A 21650-nucleotide genomic window follows, 5' to 3' on the forward strand; every position below is an offset into this window, starting at 1 on the left:
ACCAATGTTTCTTAAAAACATTTTCCATTTTCCTGTGACTTGCACGGTATTGTGTAATGTATCTATTGACTGGTTCAGAACTCTGTTTCCTAGAGGTGGGTATATTTTCTGTTTGATAGAGAGAACATGCTTCATCGATGAGATTAGGGGGATAGCCCTTGTCAAGAAATGTTTTCTTCAAGGTGGTACATTGAAGTTTGTAATCATCCAATCTAGTAAAAGTGTGTCTCAGACGATGAAATTGGCTTTTTGGGAAATTGTTGACCCACCTAGGGTGGTGACAACTAGAATATTGAAGAAATTAATTTCTGGCCGTAGAATTAGTATAGTTTTTGGCAGTAATTTCATTATTAAAATGGAATAACTATAAGTCCAAGAAGCAAATGGATTCAGGGTCCATTACTGCGGTGAACAATAGACCACAAATATTAGCATTGCAGTAGGTAACAAATTATTGGACAGAACTAAGAGGGCCATTCCAAATGATGATGATCAATATATCGACCGTAGAAGACCAGGTGTGCAGAAAAAGGGTTATTAGCCCAAATATACCTGGTCTTCCACAGTCCCATTGTTAAGTTTGCTTAGCTTGGGGCAAAATTTGCCCCCTTAGCTGTGCCTTGTTTCTGTACATAATAATCACCATCGAACAGAAAATAATTATGCTCCAAACAAAACTTGGTAGCCTGGAGGATGAATTGATTTGTTGTGTGTTAAAGGTTTGATCTGTATCAAGAAAATGGGCCACAGCCTGAAGGCCAATTGTATGAGGTATAGAAGTGTATAATGAGCATACATCCAGATACTCGTAAATGCGGGGGACTCCCATGTGTAGGGACGTAACAATTCCTCTCACATGTATACCATCACGCATATAGGAAGGAAGGGCCTGTGCCAGCAGTTGAAGGAAGTGATCTATGTATAGCGAGTAACTTGCAGTGATACTGTCCATGGAAGCAACTATAGGATGTCCAGGTGGATTGTTGTCTTAAAATTACGATACTTGGAAAAAGGGTTTACGAGAGAACGCTGCCTCTGTTTTGCTGAGTGTACCTTCAGCCTGTGCATATGTAACTATTAGATTCAATCCCTCAATCAATTTAGGCAGGGGATATGTTCTCAATTTCTCATAGGTTCTTCTTTTTACCCAGCAACTGATTGGCTGTAGCCCCTGATCAAGACATGTTTTCAAACTTGTCTGTTCATCAGAAGTCAATCAAATGATTTTTAAGCGCTACAAGGTGATTGGGATTGATATACATTTTTTGTTTATTTTATTTATTTTTTGTTTTCTATATTCACCTTCTGATTTACAAATGATTGACTTGTTGGACAAAGAGGCCACACACTGATTGACACACTGATTGAAATTCAGCCAATCCCTGCTGCTCCCTCTTTTGCCAGCTTTAGATGGCAAATATTTTTGCTGTAAAGGAGTTTAGAACCACTAAGTAAACCCTATTTTTATATTTTCTGCATGTGCAACTTTATTCAACAAAAACCTGTATTTCTATGCAAATGTGCATGTCGTCAATGTTCTATGGTTTTCAGATTTAATTTAAATATCAAGTAATACAGCAGATGTTTGTTGGTTTCAAACATCTGTAGAAGATGAATATTTTTGGTACTATGAAGCACTTTCAGTAAAGTGATGCTAAAGGGGTTTATGTACTAAGCACAGAGTTCAGTTTTGTCAAGTCATGTCAGGATTTCTGATGGTTGCTGTGGATTCTTGCAGGTTTCACATCATCCTTGCTCGTTTCATCCTTGCTGTATACTGAATAAATCACTTTTCATGTATAAGTATTTATTAACAAAACAAATATGGTAAAGATGTTATATGGCTTAAAATATGTCCCAGTTATGTTGTCCAATACACATTTGACAGGCAGAGCTGGACTGGGAATAAAGAACAGCCTTGGAAATAATTTCATACCAGCCCCATAACATTTTTATACCAGCCCAACTGCATAACGCCATTATTTTCTTGTTCACAACATGGACAACCATGTATTTCAAAGAACATTTGAAGAGTGTATTATATATAGATAAGAGAGACATGGAATTTACAGGCAAAAATCATGACATTTACTGGCACAGACACATTTTTTTACTGACACTGCAAAAAAAAGTGCCTAAAATGGCAGTTTTCAGCGCAAATATCAATATTTAAGCTATAAACATGTAGCTAAAGCTATTAGCAATGTGTTTAAGTTAAACAAAAGTCAAAAACCATATTTCTCTATTTTCATGAAGGTCAGATTAATATAACTCGGCACAGAGTTTCCCCATATATCAGGAGTCTGCAGGATTCCCCTTTACAGTGCAAGGGAACTTTGACATAAAGAGGAACATTGCAGATCATGATCTAAGCGGGAACTCTGATAAAGGGGGACACTGGTTACCAGAGACCCCACTTATATCTGAGTTCTCACTTACATCAGGGTCCGCAGCATTGTCCTTTACATCAGAGTTCCCCTTTGCAATGTAAGGTGGAATCCTGCAGACTATAATGTAAAGGAAAACTCTGGGAATGTGGGGAGGACTCTGGTGAACAGAGACCACCTTCCGCAAAAAGAAAACACTAACCTTTATATCAGTGCCCCCTTACAATATTGTATTGACTCCCCCTCAGACTGGCCTGGCGGCGCTGACACTGTCCTCCTCTCAGGTGCACCGTGCAGGGCTCAGTCAGTCGGCTCCAGCTTGGTGGCTCTGGTTTTATCCTGTAGTTTCCTCTCCACAGTCCATACATATCTGACTTCTCCCATGACCCCCATCCCTGCAGCACTCCTATTCTTGACTCCTCTCCAGACTGCAGACGTGATATAAGACAAGAGATGGTCATAGGCTGCTCATGGTACAGGGGAGGTCAGAGGCTGCGGATGGTACAAGGGAGGTCAGAGGCTGTGGATGGTACAGGGGAGGTCAGAGGCTGTGGAGGGATGACAGGAGGGGTCAGAGGCTGCGGAGGGGACAACAGGAGGTCAGAGGCTGTGGGGAGGATTACAGGAGGTCAGAGGCTGTGGAGGGAACGTCGGGAGAGGTCAGAGGCTGTGGAGGGGATGACAGGAGAGGTCAGAGGCTGCGGAGGGGACGACAGGAGGTCAGAGGCTGTGGAGGGGACACAGGAAGAGGTGCACGCCACCAAGTGAGACCTCACTGAACGCTACTACTTTACTCATCATGTCACTGCTCATGTGCCCGCCTTTCCGGAAATTGCTGAACATGTACAGGCTTTCCCGAGCAGTTTTCTTCGGTACAGCGCTGGCGCCTGTGCAGTTGCATGTCAACCCGGCCCCTGAGCCATATTTTTTCCAGGTGCTGCTGCTCTCACAGTGGCCCCAAGGGCAGCCAGCCCGCCGGGAAAATTCCTGGTATCCCAGTAGGCCAGTCTGGCCTTGTTGACAGGTTTGGAAATAGACATTCAATAAGGGAGGAATCACCACAGTATAGTGCTTTGAGGCTTCAATGGTAAATATTTAGGCATATCTAAATCCAAAAATATAACATTTTGCAGCTTACCTCTGCCTAAAAGTAGTTGTTTTTTTCCAGGATGTTTCCTTTGGCAATCTTGTGAATGTCATACATGTCCCTTTGTGGCCATACTAATATTTTCATAGTATTTAGGTTAGGAGCCTTGGTTGTCACACAGACTGGACTTCAAACATCTATCACCTTAAAAATTAGGTCTGGTGAGGTCCGGAAATCCTGGTGTAGGATGTTTATTTTTGCACCATGTTGTGTATTCAATACATTTCTGGGGGTCTATGATGGACTGCTGGCTTTTTCTATTTCATGAGCTATAATATGGCATCGCCGTCAACTGGACACTCCAGTTGAAGTGCTGGATGGATTTGTGTACAACTAGACCAGTGTTTCTCAACTCCAGTCCTCAAGTCACCCCAACAGGTCATGTTTTTAGGCTTTCCATTATTTTGCACAGGTGGTTTGATCAGTTTCACTGCCTTAGTAATTACCATAGCCATTTCATCTGAGGGAAATCCTGAAAACATTACATGTTGGGGCTCCTTGAGGAATGGAGTTGAGAAACTAGACTACAAACACATCTGCCTTTGTTCTGTGCCATAACATGTGATGTTAGCACAGCAATCTCCCCTGCTGTACTATTGTGTTCTGATAGGGTGTTACTGGTCAGCGCTCGCTGCCATTGGTTGGCAGCGCTGATTGGATGCAGATCAGACGCTGGTTTTCCAGCTTGCACGTTCAACAGAAGCCAGTCGGGAGACCAGCTTCTGTGAACAAGGCAGCTGTACACATGGGCCGACACTTGGCTGGTTCCTGCTGAACCATCTAATTTCCATTTTCAGCCCATGTGTACTGACATTAGCCTCTTAGCGCACCGCTGAAAGCCTGAGCCAGTTGCTCCTGTCCCTTCACAGTCCAGGGCTCCTGGAGGGGCAGAGCAGAGAGCTGGTGGCTGACAATCATAGGCTCTCTGCTCACTGAAGGCCGCGAACTGAGCGATCAACGGTTTTTGGATAAGAAAAAGAGGTGAAAGAGGGCGCTGAGTGAAAATGTGTAAAACCCTTATATGACCATATGACATGGAAATAAAGTGAACATGTGCATAAAGGTGCAACAATAAAACTTTGCAACAAAAATACACCACGGCTAAAGTGAATTTGTGCTTATAGTGCAATATATAAACTTATATATGGTATGAGAAAATGATCAGAAATAATATTTTATGAAACTATAAAATGCCCATGATATTCAATAATGTATCTTGATTGATAGACCCAAACCAAAAAACAAGAGGGAATTCCTTCACCGTATGTCTTAGGGCCCACCCAATGTGCTCAGAATTAAGAACTGCTCACCAGATGGTTGTGACCTCTTTAGTTAAAAAAAGGTCTAATGCGCTTTTGGGAAATCCTGGAATTGGATACCCTATGTTACCAGATGGATAAGTCCTCCTCTCCACCAATGTTCCCATGTGGAAAGGCAAAGGGCACTACATAGTACAATATTGCATTTTATTTTTAAAACTGCATGTACATAAAAGATGTCTGCTTACATTTGTGGGTGCCTGACCTGGCACTGAGGATAGCCTGCAAAACTGTATGAGGGAACCGCTTGCCGCTGGTCTTAAATCCTTTGCTCTTAGATAAAGAGGAACCGGAAGTAACACGACCGGGAGCACATTGACGTACGTTTCCTAGTTAATACATCATAAGGAATCGGTTTTCGGCCCATGTGTACCTGGCATTAGCCTCTTAGCGCACAGATGAAAACCTGAGCCAGTTGCTCCTGTCCCCTGCACAGTCCAGGGCTCCTGGAGGGGCAGAGCAGAGAGCTGGTGGCTTAAAGTCATAGGCTCTCTGCTCACTGAAGGCTGAGAACTGAGCAATCAATGGTCTTTGATCACCCTCAGTGTAGTGGCGGCGGTGAACAGATGCAGCATCGGATCGAAGCTGCATTCATCTAGGTGAATATGAATGTTTGCTTTTTTTAATACTCCACACTTCTCTTTAAAGCTGTTTGTGCTTTCTTCTCAGCTTATAGGAGGTGACATGAACACTGCATTTTGTCAAGATAAACTGGTATTTCTGTACTTGCTGACAATGTTCTTAGCTTGAAAAAAAAAACGGAAAACTAATGCAGACACCACATCTAAGAACTGGTAAGCTACGATATACTAAATTTTTGCTTTGGGGTTTAGATATGTTTCAAAGTGTCTATATACATTATAAACCCATCTATTAATACAGGGGTAGGCAGCCTTGACACTTCACCTGCGGTGAAAATACAAATCCCATCATGTCTCTGGGAGTCATGCCTGTGGCTGTGAGTCTTACAATGTCTCATGGGACTTGTAGTTTCACAACAGATGGAGTGCCAAGGCTGCCTACACTTGATCTAATACCAGTAAAAACAAGGCGGTCACCATCATCAGGATAAAGGGATCTTGGCAAAGTTGCAAATGTTTGAATAGTTTGCCTAGAGTTTCTCTGTATATGAGATGAGACCACAGTGACAAGGCTGTCAGTACCTTACATATACATGCACACCAAAGAAAAGAATGCTCTTTCCACAGCCTAGGCATTTGTTAACATCTAAGATTAATGGGTTTGGACCAGTCTGACTTGCACAATCTGTGCTTATGTGTGTATCAAGGTATCAAGGTTCAATAGTCTGAACACTTCATAACATCTAAGATGAATGGGTTTAAACCAGTCTGACTTGCATGGATCTTTTTCATGTTGAACCAACTTCTAGCCTATGTGTGTTGTTTGAATTTGAATGTTGTCGTGACAGATGTAAAATGGTTAGACTGTGGAAAGTTTGATGTTGGGACGCAATCTTGACTCTAATGCCCTGTACACATGGTCGGAAATTCAGACGGAAAAGGTCCGATCAGATTATATTATTGGAAAATCCGATCGTGTGTGGGCTCTATCTGACTTTTTACTTCAGAAATTCCAACGGAAAAAATTCGAGAGCAGGATCTAAAATTTTCAGACAAAAAAAATCTGATCTGACTTTTTCCGATCGCTTGTAGAGAATTCCTATCAGACAAAGTGCCACGCATGCAGATCAAGTTACGAGACCAAAGGTATTGGCTACTAGTCTCAACGTAGTCCCAGCGTAACGAACAAACGTCATCACATTCCGAACTATCGGATTTTACGACAGCTTTGTCGACCGTGTGTATGCAACACCAGTTTAGGACAAAATCAGTCGGAAAAAATCGAACGGATTTTGTTGTCGGAAATGTCTGACCGTGTGTACAGGGCATTACAGAAACTTGCCAACAACAGAAGTGCAGTGTGAATACTCACTTGCTTCTATGGGATCACTTCTTTGCTGGCTTACCTGGGTTACTGTCACTCGGTCACTGCTCCAATTCTGCAGTGTTTTGGCTTGCAAAGGAGCAATGTGAAATATCCTTGGACATAAAAAGTATGGCGGTACCTAGAACGAGGACCTAGGACTGTCAGATACAAAATGCTTGGACTAAAAACTATATGATGATACACTTTATTACTAAAAGTATTGGGACGCCTGCCTTTACATACACACAAGCTTTAATGGTATCCCAGTCTTAGTCCGTAGGGTTCAATATTGAGTTGGTCCACCCTTTTCAGCTATAACAGGTTCAACTCTTCTGGGAAGGCTGTCCACAAGGTTTAGGAGTGTGTCTATGGGAATGTTTGACCATTCTTCCAAAAGCGCATTTGTGAGGTCAGGCGCTGATGTGGACGCGAAGGCCTGGCTCGCAGTCTCTGCTCAAATTCATCCCAAAGGTGTTCTATCAGGTTGAGGTCAGGACTCTGTGCAGGCCAGTCAAGTTCCTCCACCCGAAACATGCTCATCTATGAGTGGGTGCATGGATCTGAGGCTCTGCATTCACATCCGTGCACCCGCTCCTGCCTCCATGTCACACATTGATATGCGGTTGTGTTCATTCAGCCGCTGCATTTGCACCCGGATGACAGGTCCTTCTCTGTGCATGGATGGACCTATGAGAGCTCTGATTGGATCTGATAGACGGGTAGAAAATAGGGCTTCCATTTGTCTGGATTAAGCGGATCAGATGTCAGCGGACATGTCACCGCTGACATCCGTCACTCCATAGGCCTCCATGGAGCGTCCGACAGGGGGACCTGAATGGTCTGCATGTGTGAAAGGGGCCTAAAGGGTTTACAACTACTTTAAATAACTGAAAAAACTGAATTTCTCCTTGTCTTTCCCTTTGATTGAGCCTGCTGATGACCCTCTTGGTATGTGACAACCCACCCTGGAAACAGGAAAAATGCTGGAGGCAATTTATAGCACATGCTAATTTTTGGTAGCATAATTATTAATGTGGAATGTATGTTCCTTGCTAAAGAACTTTTTTTAGCAAGTTTTTATGGGCAAAGTTCTGCTTCAATATAATTTGTTATCAGTAACCATGATATAAACTGATGTTACCAATGACAATTAGTCAGTTTGAATTTCTAATGCAGTTTTGAAACTGAAAACTAATAACTGCCATAATTCACAGGAACTGTTTTTTTTTTTTTCACAGTATATGTCCCTTGTCTCCGTAAGAGCAGTTAAGCTTATCAATCTCCAACCATATCAGAGAAGCTTTGTGTTGTTGTTATCAGACCATTGACTCATATTTCCTGAAAGAAGCTTTATTCGTAGGTTCTTAGACTTTTCTCATGCACATTTCTCAATCAAACAAGGGAACTAATGTAATTCAATTATTTTCATGTACAGTTGTAAGGAGTTTACAAACTCATAGAGCCCACTCACACTTGTATGTTGTGGTAATTCATATTTAAATGGGTTCTCAATGCCCCTGAGCGCATAAAAAAATACACCTGTACTATTTTGACAAGGCAGCGCACCACAACGCACATAACAGTGACAGCTTTGTGTTATCGCATGCTATAGCATAGGTGAAAATTTGCTTGCTGATAAACATTGGAGTGCTATTCAACATGCACTACGACATGCATATACCTGCACGTTCTAGTAGTGCATGTTAAAATTAGCATTTTCCAAGTGTAGACCCTTTAAAATGCCTTCATTTCTGTAGAGATGGCCCCACCGAATTTCTCCTAACTCCCCATACAAAAAAAAAAAAAAAAATACATAATAATTAAAAAAACACAGTTTGTATAGCAAATAATACACACTCTCAACATTTTACATTGCAATACCTTTAGGCTCCATTCACATATAGAGTATGCCAACTGGATGCATTTTGAACCACATCCAATTTGCATGAAATGTGAATCAAACCGTCTTTCTATGGCGATGGTTCACATACATGTGTGCAGCAGCAGTGCGAATTGGCTGCAAATTTAAAGAGAGCCTTGTACAATTTCTGAGAACTGCAATGCGGTTCAGATGCGAATTCCAGGGTCATTGGCCTTCTATGGGAACACATCTGAACTGACCATGAATTAAAAAAAAAAAAAACAGCGTGGTATACCGGGTATAGAGAAGCATGTGACCCTCCTCTATGTGATAGAGTTATAGACAGAGTGGTCAATCGCCAGGCCTGTGTGTCAACGCGTTTCGCTGGATTGCTTCCTCAGGACGCACATTGGGGGTATAGAAACAGGTCTTACTGATTCGCACATACACTACTGTCTACACAGGACTCTCCCTGGATGGGCGTGATAACACCAGAATAACAAAAGCCAGGATTTCAAATTTGAAATATATACCAAAAGGTGGTTCAACCTCTAGGGGCAAAATTAAAGCTTGTATGGTACACTTATTATCAGACATTAATAAAACATTTGCTGTACTGCAGTCAGTAGTCACATTCACATTGAATAGTGAGTATAGCCCTTCAAAAAGTTTACAGTTACATGAAGGTTATCTACTTCACAGCTATAACCACATAAATTGTGGGGGGGTGGCAGCACCTGTAATATGTGCCTGTGCATCTTCCCGTGAAAACTACAACTGCATAAATCCACATGATGATAAGTGTACCATACAAGATTTCATTTTGCCCCTAGAGGTTGAACCACCTTTTGGTATATATTTCAAATTTGAAATCCTGGCTTTGGTTATTCTGGTGTTATTATGTCCATTCAGGGAGAGTCATGTGTCGACAGTGGTGTATGTCTGGATCAGTGAGACCTGTTTCCATACCAATGTGTGCCCTGAGGAAGCGATCCAGTGAAACGCGTTGATGCACAAGGGCTCAGGCATGTTTTTGATGCCATACGGTTGAAACATAATTCCTTTTCTTGGGTATATGTAACATCCGTCTCTACTGGCCATTGTGTGGCGTGGCCGTCAATGGACGATACCTTTTTTATAATTTTATGTTGTCTATTCCTATGTATCTATGTTCATTGAAATTCTATTTTTAAAGATAATACATCGTTGTTCCAATCTGCTTCCAAAGTCCGACCCAAAGGGTTTCTTTTCTTCTTTTCTAATGAATTGTATGGATGTGGCACATGAGTGATTCACTTTAAAGTATTGAAAAAGTTAGACCAAACTTTATCATACTTCTTTGGACAGCTCCTGTTAATTCTCTGCAGCTATTACCTTTTGTACCACCGCCCCCTCCCTTTAGAATGTAAGCTCTACGAGCAAGGCCCCCCTGTACATTTTGTATTATACTGTAATTGTGTCGTCCCCCCTATACATTGTAAATCGCTGCGTAAACTGTTGGCGCTATATAAATCGTGTATAATAATAATAATTATAAAGGCAAAGTGACATTGACCAAATGTTTCCAAAAGGTAAGGGAAGGAAGGGTAGGAAACATTTTTAAAGGACATTCTTCTAGTGCATGGCCAATTTAACACTCGCTCTTTGTTAAATATCATGAAAGCTTAGTGACGCTCACTGATGTATATTTGCACTTTATTTGCCACAATGGATCTCATGTTTCTTATTTAAAGTCTGAGGCTCCAGTGCTGAATATACAGTCTGCAGATTAAGAATCATTATTAAACAACAAAGTAAAAGCCAGAAAACCTAAACATATATTTACAGCTATTCACTAGACGGGTATTATCACATTTGTAATGCATCCTACTTAAATACCATTGTGCCTAATAATAATTATATCAACTTTTTCTCACCTTTCTTGTTTTACAGCAGTCACCTTTCATCCATTGTACTGTTTATTCTGTGTGTGTGTGTGTGTGTGTGTGTATTTTCTTAAGGCTCTCAAGTAGCTTTTGGTTCTATTAAGGATCTAAAGTGCCAAATAGACTATTTCCTATGTGACAGCACTGTGCTTACTTTATATTACCATCACCTCGCATAAAATTGCTGTGTAGTTTGCAGCAATGTTAATATGCTATGTTAAATTAAAGTGTATCTAGACCCAAGAACAAAAATCTAATTGTATTGCTGCTTCACAGTCATTAGAAATGGTGGCTGCATTTGTTTCATTTTTCATCTTTTATTTTCACCTGCTGATCCCGCCAGTAACACACTTCCTGTTCTAGGGTGACAACGCGCACTCACTGTTCTGTATCTACAGAGGAGCAGCATTGTCACCCTAGGACAGAAAGGGAGTTGTGGCTACAGAATACTTTGGGAGATGTCAGGTAGTTTACTGAGAAAGCTAGGAACAATGTAACTCATAACAGTGCAGTTCAGGCAGAGAAATTATCAGCTCACTGGATTTGTGGCAGATCAACAGTTTTTTTTGCACATATCGAGCATAACAATATGCTTATAATAGTATTTTTAACAGACCAAAAGGAGCAAATAAGAGAAGTTCGTTGTTAGGATTTACATATACTTTAAAGTGACACTGTTGCAACAGAAACAAAAAAAAATTTATTAAAAAAATCAACCTGCAAAAGAAAATGCTTTAAGTATAGGTAAAGGCAAAACTTTTTTTGTTAGTTTTGGATAGAGTGTGGAAGGTTTAGACCCTCTGCCAAGTCTTTGTTGCTGTCTATGTTCATGCTAGGGAGAGGCACCCAATTTGACCTGGTGACAGAAAGTGAGGGGAAATCCAATATTTTAGAAAAAGGTGGTGCTGGAGGTGCTGAAAAAACTTCTAACGAGAACAAAAATTCTGATGAAAACTGCCTCAGAGGGGTTCTTACCGCACATAGAAATTCCCTTTAACTTATTGGTGGGCCTCCAGAATGGGAAGTGAAGGGAAATCCAACTAGCAGGACAAAGACTGTGAAAAAGAACAGATTTTTTCACGGTAGATTCTTTTGTCATTTTGATATGCACATTCATTGGATTGTGTCAGCACAAATTTATTAACTACTTGTTTTTAGTGTTGTATTTTGTGTATTTGATATTCACTTTGTGGGCTGTTACATACTGTTATATACTAACAGCAGATGTGTCACTCTTACATTTTGGGGGGGGGGGGTAATTCATTATTTTATTATGGTTATAATTTTTTCTTTTATTTTTTTCATAGCGTGGAAGGAAATATTGAGTTTTTTTAATTTTATTTATCCCTTCTCTATTCTGTCCAAAACTCAAATACACTTTTTTTTATAATGTTACCTTTCCATTAGCAGTGACTTTGATCTTCACTGTCCTCGAGAGTTCTGGTGCTCCCACTACCTGATAATGCCACCAATGTTATCTTCCCATTCAGGGCAAAGTGACAGTGCCTCCTGATAGCCCACCCCTCAGATAGGTATAATTTCTACTTCTTACTTCCCTACCACCTCCACACTACAGGAGTTGACCCTAAATAAACTCCTATGTGGGATAGTCCAAAAATGGTGGATACGAGGTGCAGGACTCATTTGTCCATCAATCAGGGAGCATTAGCTGACTTACATTATTGAATCTAGACAGCTTCACTACAAAGAGCCCACACCCTTAAAAAAAGGAAAGAAGGTCTTTACTGAGAAATCTACATTCAATTTACAAGAGAGCCAAGATAAACTATAGAAAAGATATAGAGTCTATAGGACTAAAAAGTGTTCTGTAGCAAAAAAGGAGCATTTTTAGTCACAATACACATGTGTCTGGCACTCTTTTTGTCAACCTCCTGTGTGAGATGGTGTTAGAGCTTAGGTGGGTGCTTCTTCCTCTATATGATAGGGTTTAGGCCTGGCGATTGACCACTCTGGCCTGAACGCTATCACATAGAGGAGGTCACATGCTTCTCTATACCTGGAAGCTCCACTAAGAGCAATGCAGCACGGCCACCAATGGAGTGGGGAGGTGACTAGGGAACAGAGATTTGTCTTGCTGGTAGGTAGTTGTTGTTATTCAGTTGTTTAGTCGTGTCCGGCCCTTTTCGTGACCTCATGGACCATAGTGCTCCAGGCTTTTCTGTCCTCCACTCCCTCCCGGAGCTTGCTTAACTTCATGTTCATTGTTTCGATGATGCTATCTATCCAACTTGTTTTCTGTCATCCTCTTCTCCTTTTTCCTCCCATGTTTCCCAGCATCAAGGTATTTTCCAGTGAGTTCTCTCTTCGCATTAGGTGGCCAAAGCATTTGGATTTCAGCTTCAGGATCTGTCCTTCCAATGAATATTCAGGGTTAGTTTCCTTCAGGATTGACTGGTTTGATTTTCTTGCCATCCCAGGGACTTTCAAGAGTCTTCTCCAACACCATAGTTCAAAAGCATAAATTCTTCGGCTTTCAGCCTTCCTTATGGTCCAACTTTCACAGCCATGGGTTTCTACTGGGAATACCATAGCTTTGACTATACGGCACTTTGTTGGTAGAGTGATGTCTCTGCTTTTTATAATGTTGTCTAGGTTTGCCATTGCAAATGTCTCTTAATTTCATTGCTACAGTCACCGTCTGCCATGATCTTGGAGCCTAGGAAGATAAAATCTGTCACTGTTTCCATTTCTTCTCCTTCTCTTTGCCAAGAAGTGATGGGACCAGTTGGAATGATCTTAGGTTTCTTAATGTTCAATTTCAGGCCAGCTTTTATGCTCTCCTCTTTCACCTTCAGAGACTCTTTAGTTCTTCTTTCTGCAATTAGTGTGGTATCATCTGCATATCTCAGGTTGTTAATATTTCTCCCTGCGATCTAGTCGGTAGGTAATATTTGAACCATTAAATTACACTGTGACTGTTTTAAAGAGGCAGATTTAATGAAAATTGCATTTCTGTTCACTTTTCTATCATTCTTTTTGTGAATAGTAAACATCATTACAATGCTGTCAAAAGTAAACCAAATGAATCCCCAGAAAAAGTAAAATATTTTTGTAAATACACAAAGCACTTACAGATTAGGAGTTGAATCTATCCTACATACTGCAAAATTGCAAATTTTGTCCAGATTGTGAAATAATAAAACAGCCCAGGTCATGAAGGGGTTACAGAACCAGTAAGCACACATATGTATAACCTTTAGTTCCAGAATTTTATTTTGTGATACTGAATTGTGAAACTGAGCTGTCATCTTGAAACAGGTGCAGCAATTTTCACAAGATCTAGCAAGTTTCAAGACACTGTTTCTAATTCTCTCATATTGCTTTCCACAGAATTTTAATGCATAGAGCCGGCAGAAACATTCTAAGAAAGGCTTCAGTCAATTTTGCCCCTGCTTCTACAGCAATATGAAGACAAAGGCAAGAGCAGCAAGAAGAAGGCTGGAGATTGACCTGGAAGATGAGGATGAAAGTGTGACACAGCAGACGTCAAGTGAGGATGATAATGATAAGTGTTTTGTGTATAAAGAGAGGAGTAAAGGGAAAAGTCCGGAGTCCGGGAAGAGCACAAGGAAAAGAAGGCAGATGTCTCAAGGGAAGGAACATAGCACCCGGAGACTGGAGAGCAATGAACGGGAAAGACAAAGGATGCATAAACTAAACAATGCATTTCAGGCACTCAGAGAGGTCATTCCACACGTTAGAGCAGAAAAGAAACTCTCCAAAATTGAGACGCTAACTTTAGCTAAAAATTATATCAATACATTAACTTCTACCATACTAAACATGTCCAGCAGATGCTTACCCACTGGCCAGGACACTGGTTCTGATGGCAGTGGCAGTAAGTTTTACCAGCATTACCAGCAACAACATGGAGAAGAGGACAATGATGAACACTTAAAGAAATACTCTACACAAATCCACAGCTTTAGGCAGGGCAGTTGATATATCCGGTATATTTTTTCTACTTTGATACTAGGTACATTCTCAGAAATACTATATGTTCAAAAATATATTTTGCTACTACAATGTACAATTTATATGGAAATATTGCTTGTCCACTCATCTGCACTTTACACCTCCGTTCAAGAAATCAGTTCAGATTGTCATTCCAGATAGTTGAATTTAAATATGATTTTTGGATATTAACATTAAATGGATGTAGATCTTGATATTATTGCAGGTAAAATGTAATTTTAATTTTTAGACTTTTAAGGACAGGGTGGTTGGTGATTATATTTTTATTCTATATATAAAAACTGATCAATACAATAGTTATTATATTAATTAGCAGTAGAGGTATCTTTTCAAAATAGATGTAGCATCTGATTTGCAAATGAAACCAGTTTTTTTTTGTTCATCTTTTATATAAACCAATAGCTATAGTAACTAACTTACTTGCGTCTAGCTATTAAATGCAGAATCCCCAAAAGATATGGTTGCCTTGGATTAAAGGTCATCATCGCTGTTGTTATGAAAGAATTCTAGTTGATGTAAATTCATTTCAGACATTATGCATAACATTTATGTCATGTATGGTGTTTAAGAAGCACCAACAATATCACAATTTCTGTAATCAGTGCATTTATGGTAAATTTAAACAAGCAGCAAAGACATACAATTTCTGTAATGAGTCCATTAATAGCAATTCCACAAACACCACAGACAATGCTGAAATTAATGCATTGGACATTCACTACAGACATCACAATGACTAAGTGCATTCTTAGGAATTCTGACATCACAGTGCTTTAGCGAGTGTATTAAAGAGACCCTGTCACCTTTTCCAGGCAGGGCAAAGTCACAGCGTTTCTGCAAAGGAATTCCCAAAATATTTATACTCATCATGCCTGCACTCCCTGATCACTTCTTCCTCCGTCTCAGCCAGCACTGAAATTACTAGTGTCAGTGACCACAGGGAGTGGTGAAATTACTACTTTAGCAATGTGAAAGTGCTCAAGCAAAGCAATTGACTGCTAGGCCCAAGTATTACTGTAGGGAGGAGATCAGAAGCTCCCTCAAGCTTGGAAGCACCTATTAGTGTTCAACGGCATAAGGCGCATTGGGGAAGTGCTAGTAAGGTGAGTTTAAGGGCATGGGGGCCCTTTGCGGAGACACTGTCATTTTGCCCTGCATGGGCAAAATGACAGTGTCTCTTTAATAGTGAATCTGACAATCATTAGAGACATTGCAGTCACTGAATACATTATTAGTGAATCTAACAAGCACCAAAACATTACAATGCTATATTCCACTGATGGCGAACCTTGGCACCCCAGCTTTTTTGGAACTATATTTCCCAAAATGCTCATGCACTCTGCAGTGTAGTTGAGCATCACGGGAAATGTAGTTCCAAAACACCTGGGGTGCCAAGGTTTGCCATCACTGCTATATTCAGTGTGTTTATAGTGAATATGACAATCACCAGAGACATCACTATGCCAAACTCCGTGCAATTATAGTGACTGATGTAACAATAATCAGAGACATCACAATGCTATACTCATACACTTATTAGTGAATTTATCACGCTTTAAAACATCACAGTGCTATATCTATTAATAAATCTAACAACATCACAGTGCTATATCTATTAATAAATCTAACAACATCACAGTGCTATAGTTATTAATAAATCTAACATCACAGTGCTATATATATATATTAATAAATCTAACATCACAGTGCTACACTCAGTACATTAATATTGAATCTGAACAAGCACCGTGTAAATCTCAGGCTGCATGGAGGTTATCAATAGTGAAGCTAACAAGCACTGGAGACATTACACTTCAAAATGCATTTTTTATTACATCTTCAAAAATGACCACTTAAATCAACAAATATCAGAAACAGATTTTCATTTTATCCGTATTAGGCTTTAAGAAAGGGCAGCCATTTAAGTAAACTATACTTTAAACTATATATCGATTTTTAGATAATAATGTCTATATTCAAATTATGTTGTAGAAGATTCTGGCCAGGAATTGCTACCAAATGCGTTTGTGTTTGTAAAATTACTAGAGGTATTGGGAACTTTACCACTATGCAGTAAAGGTGATTATAGGCATAGAATGATGTTTATTCATTAGAAATGGTCTGAACATGATAAGTTTTTTAATATGCCTGGCACATTATCTGCACATACTTATGAAGAGGGATAATAAATGGTAAATGAGGTGCTTATTTTTTATTCCAGGCAAACGCTCTTTACACTGGAAGAGATGAAAACTCGCAATGTAACCAATACATTTTTTGTTCTTGGCACAAATATTATTTAGACCTCCTAACTAACCTCGTTAGGCAGGACTGTCACAACTCTTTCACCAAAAAGAGGGAAGACATATTGACAAGGGGTTCAGTTTTACCTGAACTATGGACAAAGTTTGATCAGGGTCACATGGGTCTTACCCTGTCACAACTGAAAGAGTATAATGGAATGTATTTTCTGTATGACTGTTCCTCAATGTTAGATGAACATTCAGCCGGATGCTGTTAGGGCCTGCAGGAGATGCTGGTCTTCATCAAGCCTTAACACAGGTGCGCATTTTGGCATAATTATATTAATATCAACTGCCCAAGCCCTGAAGAAGGGAGAGGTTTTTTTTTCCCTGAAACATGGCTGTATTTGAAGCACTTAATCATTACATGTTTAAAAAAGTCCTTCAAATTACATGAATATTGGACCAGGCATTCACCCGTACACATCCAAGAATGTATTGCTTTGGATAAATACATCTATGTATGGCCACCTTGAGTGATACAATGCTCACAGCTTATCCCAATACAGTGTGTACAAAAGGAGCATCAGTCATTGAAAATGCTGGTTTTATAAAGACAACCTAATTAGATTCATGTAGAGCCTTTGTATTTGCAAATTAAATGTTTAAAAACATTGCTCCTGTGAATGTAATTCATGTACTGTCTGTTGTACTCAAACTATGCTTAGATATATGTATGTAATTTCTGTAGTATGTGATTAAGTGATATATAAGAGATGAAACTAAGGTTGCTAAGATGATGTATATGAATAATGTACCTTTATCTGGCAACTCATTTGCTAAAAGAGCCAATAAAGTGCCGAAGACATCACCAGCAGAAGCTGTTCCAAGTACACCACTAATAATGATGAACATTCTGGACACTGAATCATTTAGATCAAGTCATTAATTGTGTACTTTATCAGTTAACTAATGGCAGGGTTGCCAACCGCCAGTAAATTTACTGACAGTTTGTAAAAAATCTGTGATTTATTTTTTTACAACTGGCAGTAAATATCAGGGGCTGATAATTTTATGCTGTGTTGACTTTTTAAGTGTAAATCAAGCAAATGACTAGGTATTGTCAGTGTTTCCATATTATGTTTATACTGTTTTACATATTCAAGCTGTCAGTTTTCAAAAGGAGTTCTGTAATTTCTCAGGTTTCCAGTAAATTTGCCATGTTTTGTCAGTAAAAAATGCTGGGGGAGGTTGGCAAACCTGACTAATGGCCTCAGTAAAACAATTCAATCATAACAGTACATTTACCAGAAATATTCCAGTGGCAATACTAGATTTACCCGATATCGGCTTTGCAGGTAAAATAAGAAATTGAGTGCTTCCAGTAAAAGGTGCTGTTAACACTACAACATACAAAGCCATTTTAAAAAATATAGCACTTCCAACCTTGTGGCAACAATGTGTGCCCTGTGCAAAAAGCCATCTCCATAAAGACATAGGGGTTGATTTACTAAAACCGGAGAGTGCAAAATCTGTCAGCTTTGCATTGAAACAATTTTGCACTCTTCAGTTTCAGTAAATCAGCCTCATAAGTTTGTTGTGGGGGGACGGCAAGTATCCTGCACAAAGCTCTCTCCTCAACCACATTAAACACAATTGAGCTGAAATAGAAACCCGATTGAGAGTCAGGTATTCTCGTCCAATATCAGTCTTTGACCTCACAAATTATTTTTGGCTGAATGGGCACTCATTTCCACAGATTTCCACTCATTTTCCAAAAGCTTCTTAGAAGAGCGGAGGTAGTAGCACCCACAAAAACAGGGGGACTCCATATCAATGTGCATGGCTTTGGAATAAGATTTTTAACTTTGCAGTTGTAAAAAATTCCACTCTTCTGGGAAGGCTTTCTACAGGACTTTGGAGTGTGTATTTGGGCATGTGTGTCCATTCAGCCAAAAGAGCATTTGTGAGATCAGGTAATGGTTTTGGATGAAAATGTTCCAATTCCTCCAATGGAGTTTAACAGGATTGAATGAATGAATGAAATACTTGTATAGCGCACAATGCGAACTGAATCTCCTCTAGGCGCTGTGGCGAGCTTTGATCATCTGCTAAAAGAGGAAGGTCTTGAGTTTTTTCCTAAAAGCCAGGTGATTTTCTTCTAGGCGGATGTTGATTGGTAGAGCATTCCATAGCCGAGGCCCTTGGATAGTGAATCTCCGATCCCCCTTGGATTTATACCGGGCTTTGGGCACAAGGAGGAGGTTTTTGTTGGCTGATTGAAGACTGCGGTTTGGTGTGTAATGATTTATTTTCTCCATTAGGTATTGCGGAGCTTCTCTATGCACGCATTTGTGCGTGAGGCAAAGGGTCTTGAACGTGATCCGATTTTTTACGGTTAGCCAATGTAAGCTCCTCAGCGAAGGATAGATGGATTCCCAGGGTTTTTTTCCTGTTATCAGCCTTGCCGCCATGTTTTGGATCAGTTGTAATCGCGCAAGTTGATATTGTGGTAATCCTATGTAAAGCGAATTTGCGAAGTCCAGTCGTGAATTAATGATTGTTCCAACTACCACTGTCTTGTCATTCTTCGGGATAAAAGGGATGAGTCTGCGAAGCATGCGCAGCAGATGGTGAGATCCACTGACTACAGATCCTATTTGCGCATCCATTGACATTTGTGCATCTAAAATAACCCCGAGACACTTCACTTTGGTCTTTGGGGAGATAGTCTGCCCAAATACGATTGGTGGAGACCAGGAGGTTTTGGTTGCGGGCTTATGATTTGGGTGTAAGATAAGAAGCTCTGTCTTTGATTCGTTCAGCTGGAGGGAGTTAGTGATCATCCAGTCCTCTATTAATTTGAGGCAGTTTTCAAGTTGTTGTTGGTGATCTTTTTTTCCATTGATCCGGAAATAAAGTTGCGTGTCGTCAGCGTAAGAGTGGAATCAAAGATCTGAGCATCTGATGATTTGAAGGAGTGGGCGAATGTAAATGTTGAAGAGAACGGGTGACAAAGGAGAGCCTTGAGGGACTCCGCAGGTGACTGCCCGAGTTTCGGAGAGGAATTTTCCTAGTTTCACAGTCTGTAACAGATGTCCTAGGAAGGACGCGAACCATTGGAGATCTATGTCTTGGACTCCGGCTACTTCTGTGAGGCGGACGAGTAGAGTATTGTGATCTACTGAAACGCTGCACTTAGGTCTAGCAGTACGAGGAGACACGGCTCTCCGTCATCTGCTGCTTCGAGGGCGTCATCCCAAATCTTGAGGAGAGCTGTTTCTGTTCCATGACCCGGGCGGAAGCCTGATTGCAGCGGGTCCAGGAGTTTGTGAGTATCCAGGTGAAGTTGTAGCTGATGTACTACAGCTTTCTCCATGATCTTAGAAATGGTGTTGAGGCTTGTAATTGGCCTACGGTTGTTTGGATTGAGGTCTCTTTACCAAACTTCATATCTTTAGTGACATGGCCTTGTGCAGTCATGCAGGACAGAAAAGAGACTTAACGGAATAGTTGTCACAAGGCTGAAAGGTCACCATTGTCTAAAAAGCTTTTTGCACTGTACCCTTCACTGGAAACACCTGAAGTAATATGAAGGGCTGTCCACTTTTGATCTATTGTGTTATCTAGAAAAACAAAGACATTGTCTTGTCTGGTGCCAACTGTACCCACTGCAGTTTCCCCTGCAACTTGTCAGACGATATCAGAAACACATGCACAATAAAATTTGTGGTAACAACTTGTACAGAGGTTGGAAGCTCATTCAATGGCTGGAAACTCTTTTTCATCTCCTGAGAAGTCCCACACAAAGGAACCTCATCCGATCAGAAAAACAACACTTAAAGCGGAGCTTTACCCCTAAGTGCTGCTTTTCTGCCACCCCCCGCCAAATTTTGGCATATATTTTTACAGGTACGTACTCTCACTTCCACCTGAATCACTTAGGCAATCCAAGTGGGACACACATTACAGGTCCCAGGAGGCTGCAGGACTTTTCACAAGGCACAGCTCACACATGTACAGTGGGGAGCCAGCTGTGAAGCTGAAAAGAGTGATCGTTGGCTTCCCACAATTAGCATGGTGGCACTGGGGCCTGGCAAAGAACCGGCCGGGTTGAGGACAGTGCTGGATTCCTGGACCTTTTAATAAAAGTATTTGTAGCTGCTGACTTTTGTTTTTTATTTTTTTACATGGGGGATTGAAGAACCTTATTAACATGTTACATTACTCTGCAAATTCCATGCTTTTACAGCGCTTAAAGAAAAGCTGTATTTTTTTGTATTTTGTAACTCCATGAACACCATGTTGTCATTTATTTAATTCAATGTAACACTTTGTTGTTGAAAAAAAATATACACATATTAGAACACGTCTTAATCTAATTATTTTTTCTCCAATTCCAGCTAAAAAAAAATATTTTTGATTTAAAAATGTTAGAGCATCTGCCAGATTTATAATACTATATACAGTATGTCCTACTGGGGAGATTTACCCTCACTTCTTCTCAACCAGAGGGAATGGGAAATCTCTAATGGGGATATAAAAAAAAGAAGGAAGGGTTAGAACTTCTAATAACGTGTTCATTGCTGTCCGTGCCATACTGTTTCGATAACAATTGCGCATGGGTGTCACAGGAATAGGAAGCAAAGATAATTTTTCCCAGTGGGGCTACAGAGAAAAATGAAAACCGAAAAGGTAATTCTAACTTTTAGGCTGGACTTGGGCTCTATTATGTTTTATTTATACAACAGCTACTATTAGTACCTGAATCTGTTTTCATATTCACCCTCTCCAAAGCCTGTTGTAGTACAAATGGGACGAATAA

General features: G+C 40.2%; 1 protein-coding gene across 2 annotated transcripts in view; it reads left to right on the top strand.

Annotated features, from left to right (window-relative positions):
- The window catches only part of BHLHA15 (basic helix-loop-helix family member a15), an 89093-nt gene extending 67899 nt beyond the window's left edge, over positions 1-21194 (top strand). The window contains exons 2-3 of one of the 2 annotated variants that reach the window (XM_077449040.1): positions 5523-5647; positions 13938-21194. In XM_077449040.1, coding sequence (XP_077305166.1) covers positions 14013-14549 — 537 coding nt within the window. In that variant the 5' untranslated portion in view covers positions 5523-5647; positions 13938-14012 and the 3' untranslated portion in view covers positions 14550-21194. The remainder of the gene's footprint in view (positions 1-5522; positions 5648-13937) is intronic. The other variant, XM_077449039.1, reaches the window with a different exon arrangement.
- Positions 21195-21650: the final 456 nt, after the last annotated feature.

Source organism: Lithobates pipiens, unplaced genomic scaffold (genome assembly GCF_037356315.1).
Source record: "Lithobates pipiens isolate NorthernLeopardFrog02 unplaced genomic scaffold, aLitPip1_a1.2 Scaffold_22, whole genome shotgun sequence".
Taxonomy (NCBI): domain Eukaryota; kingdom Metazoa; phylum Chordata; class Amphibia; order Anura; family Ranidae; genus Lithobates; species Lithobates pipiens.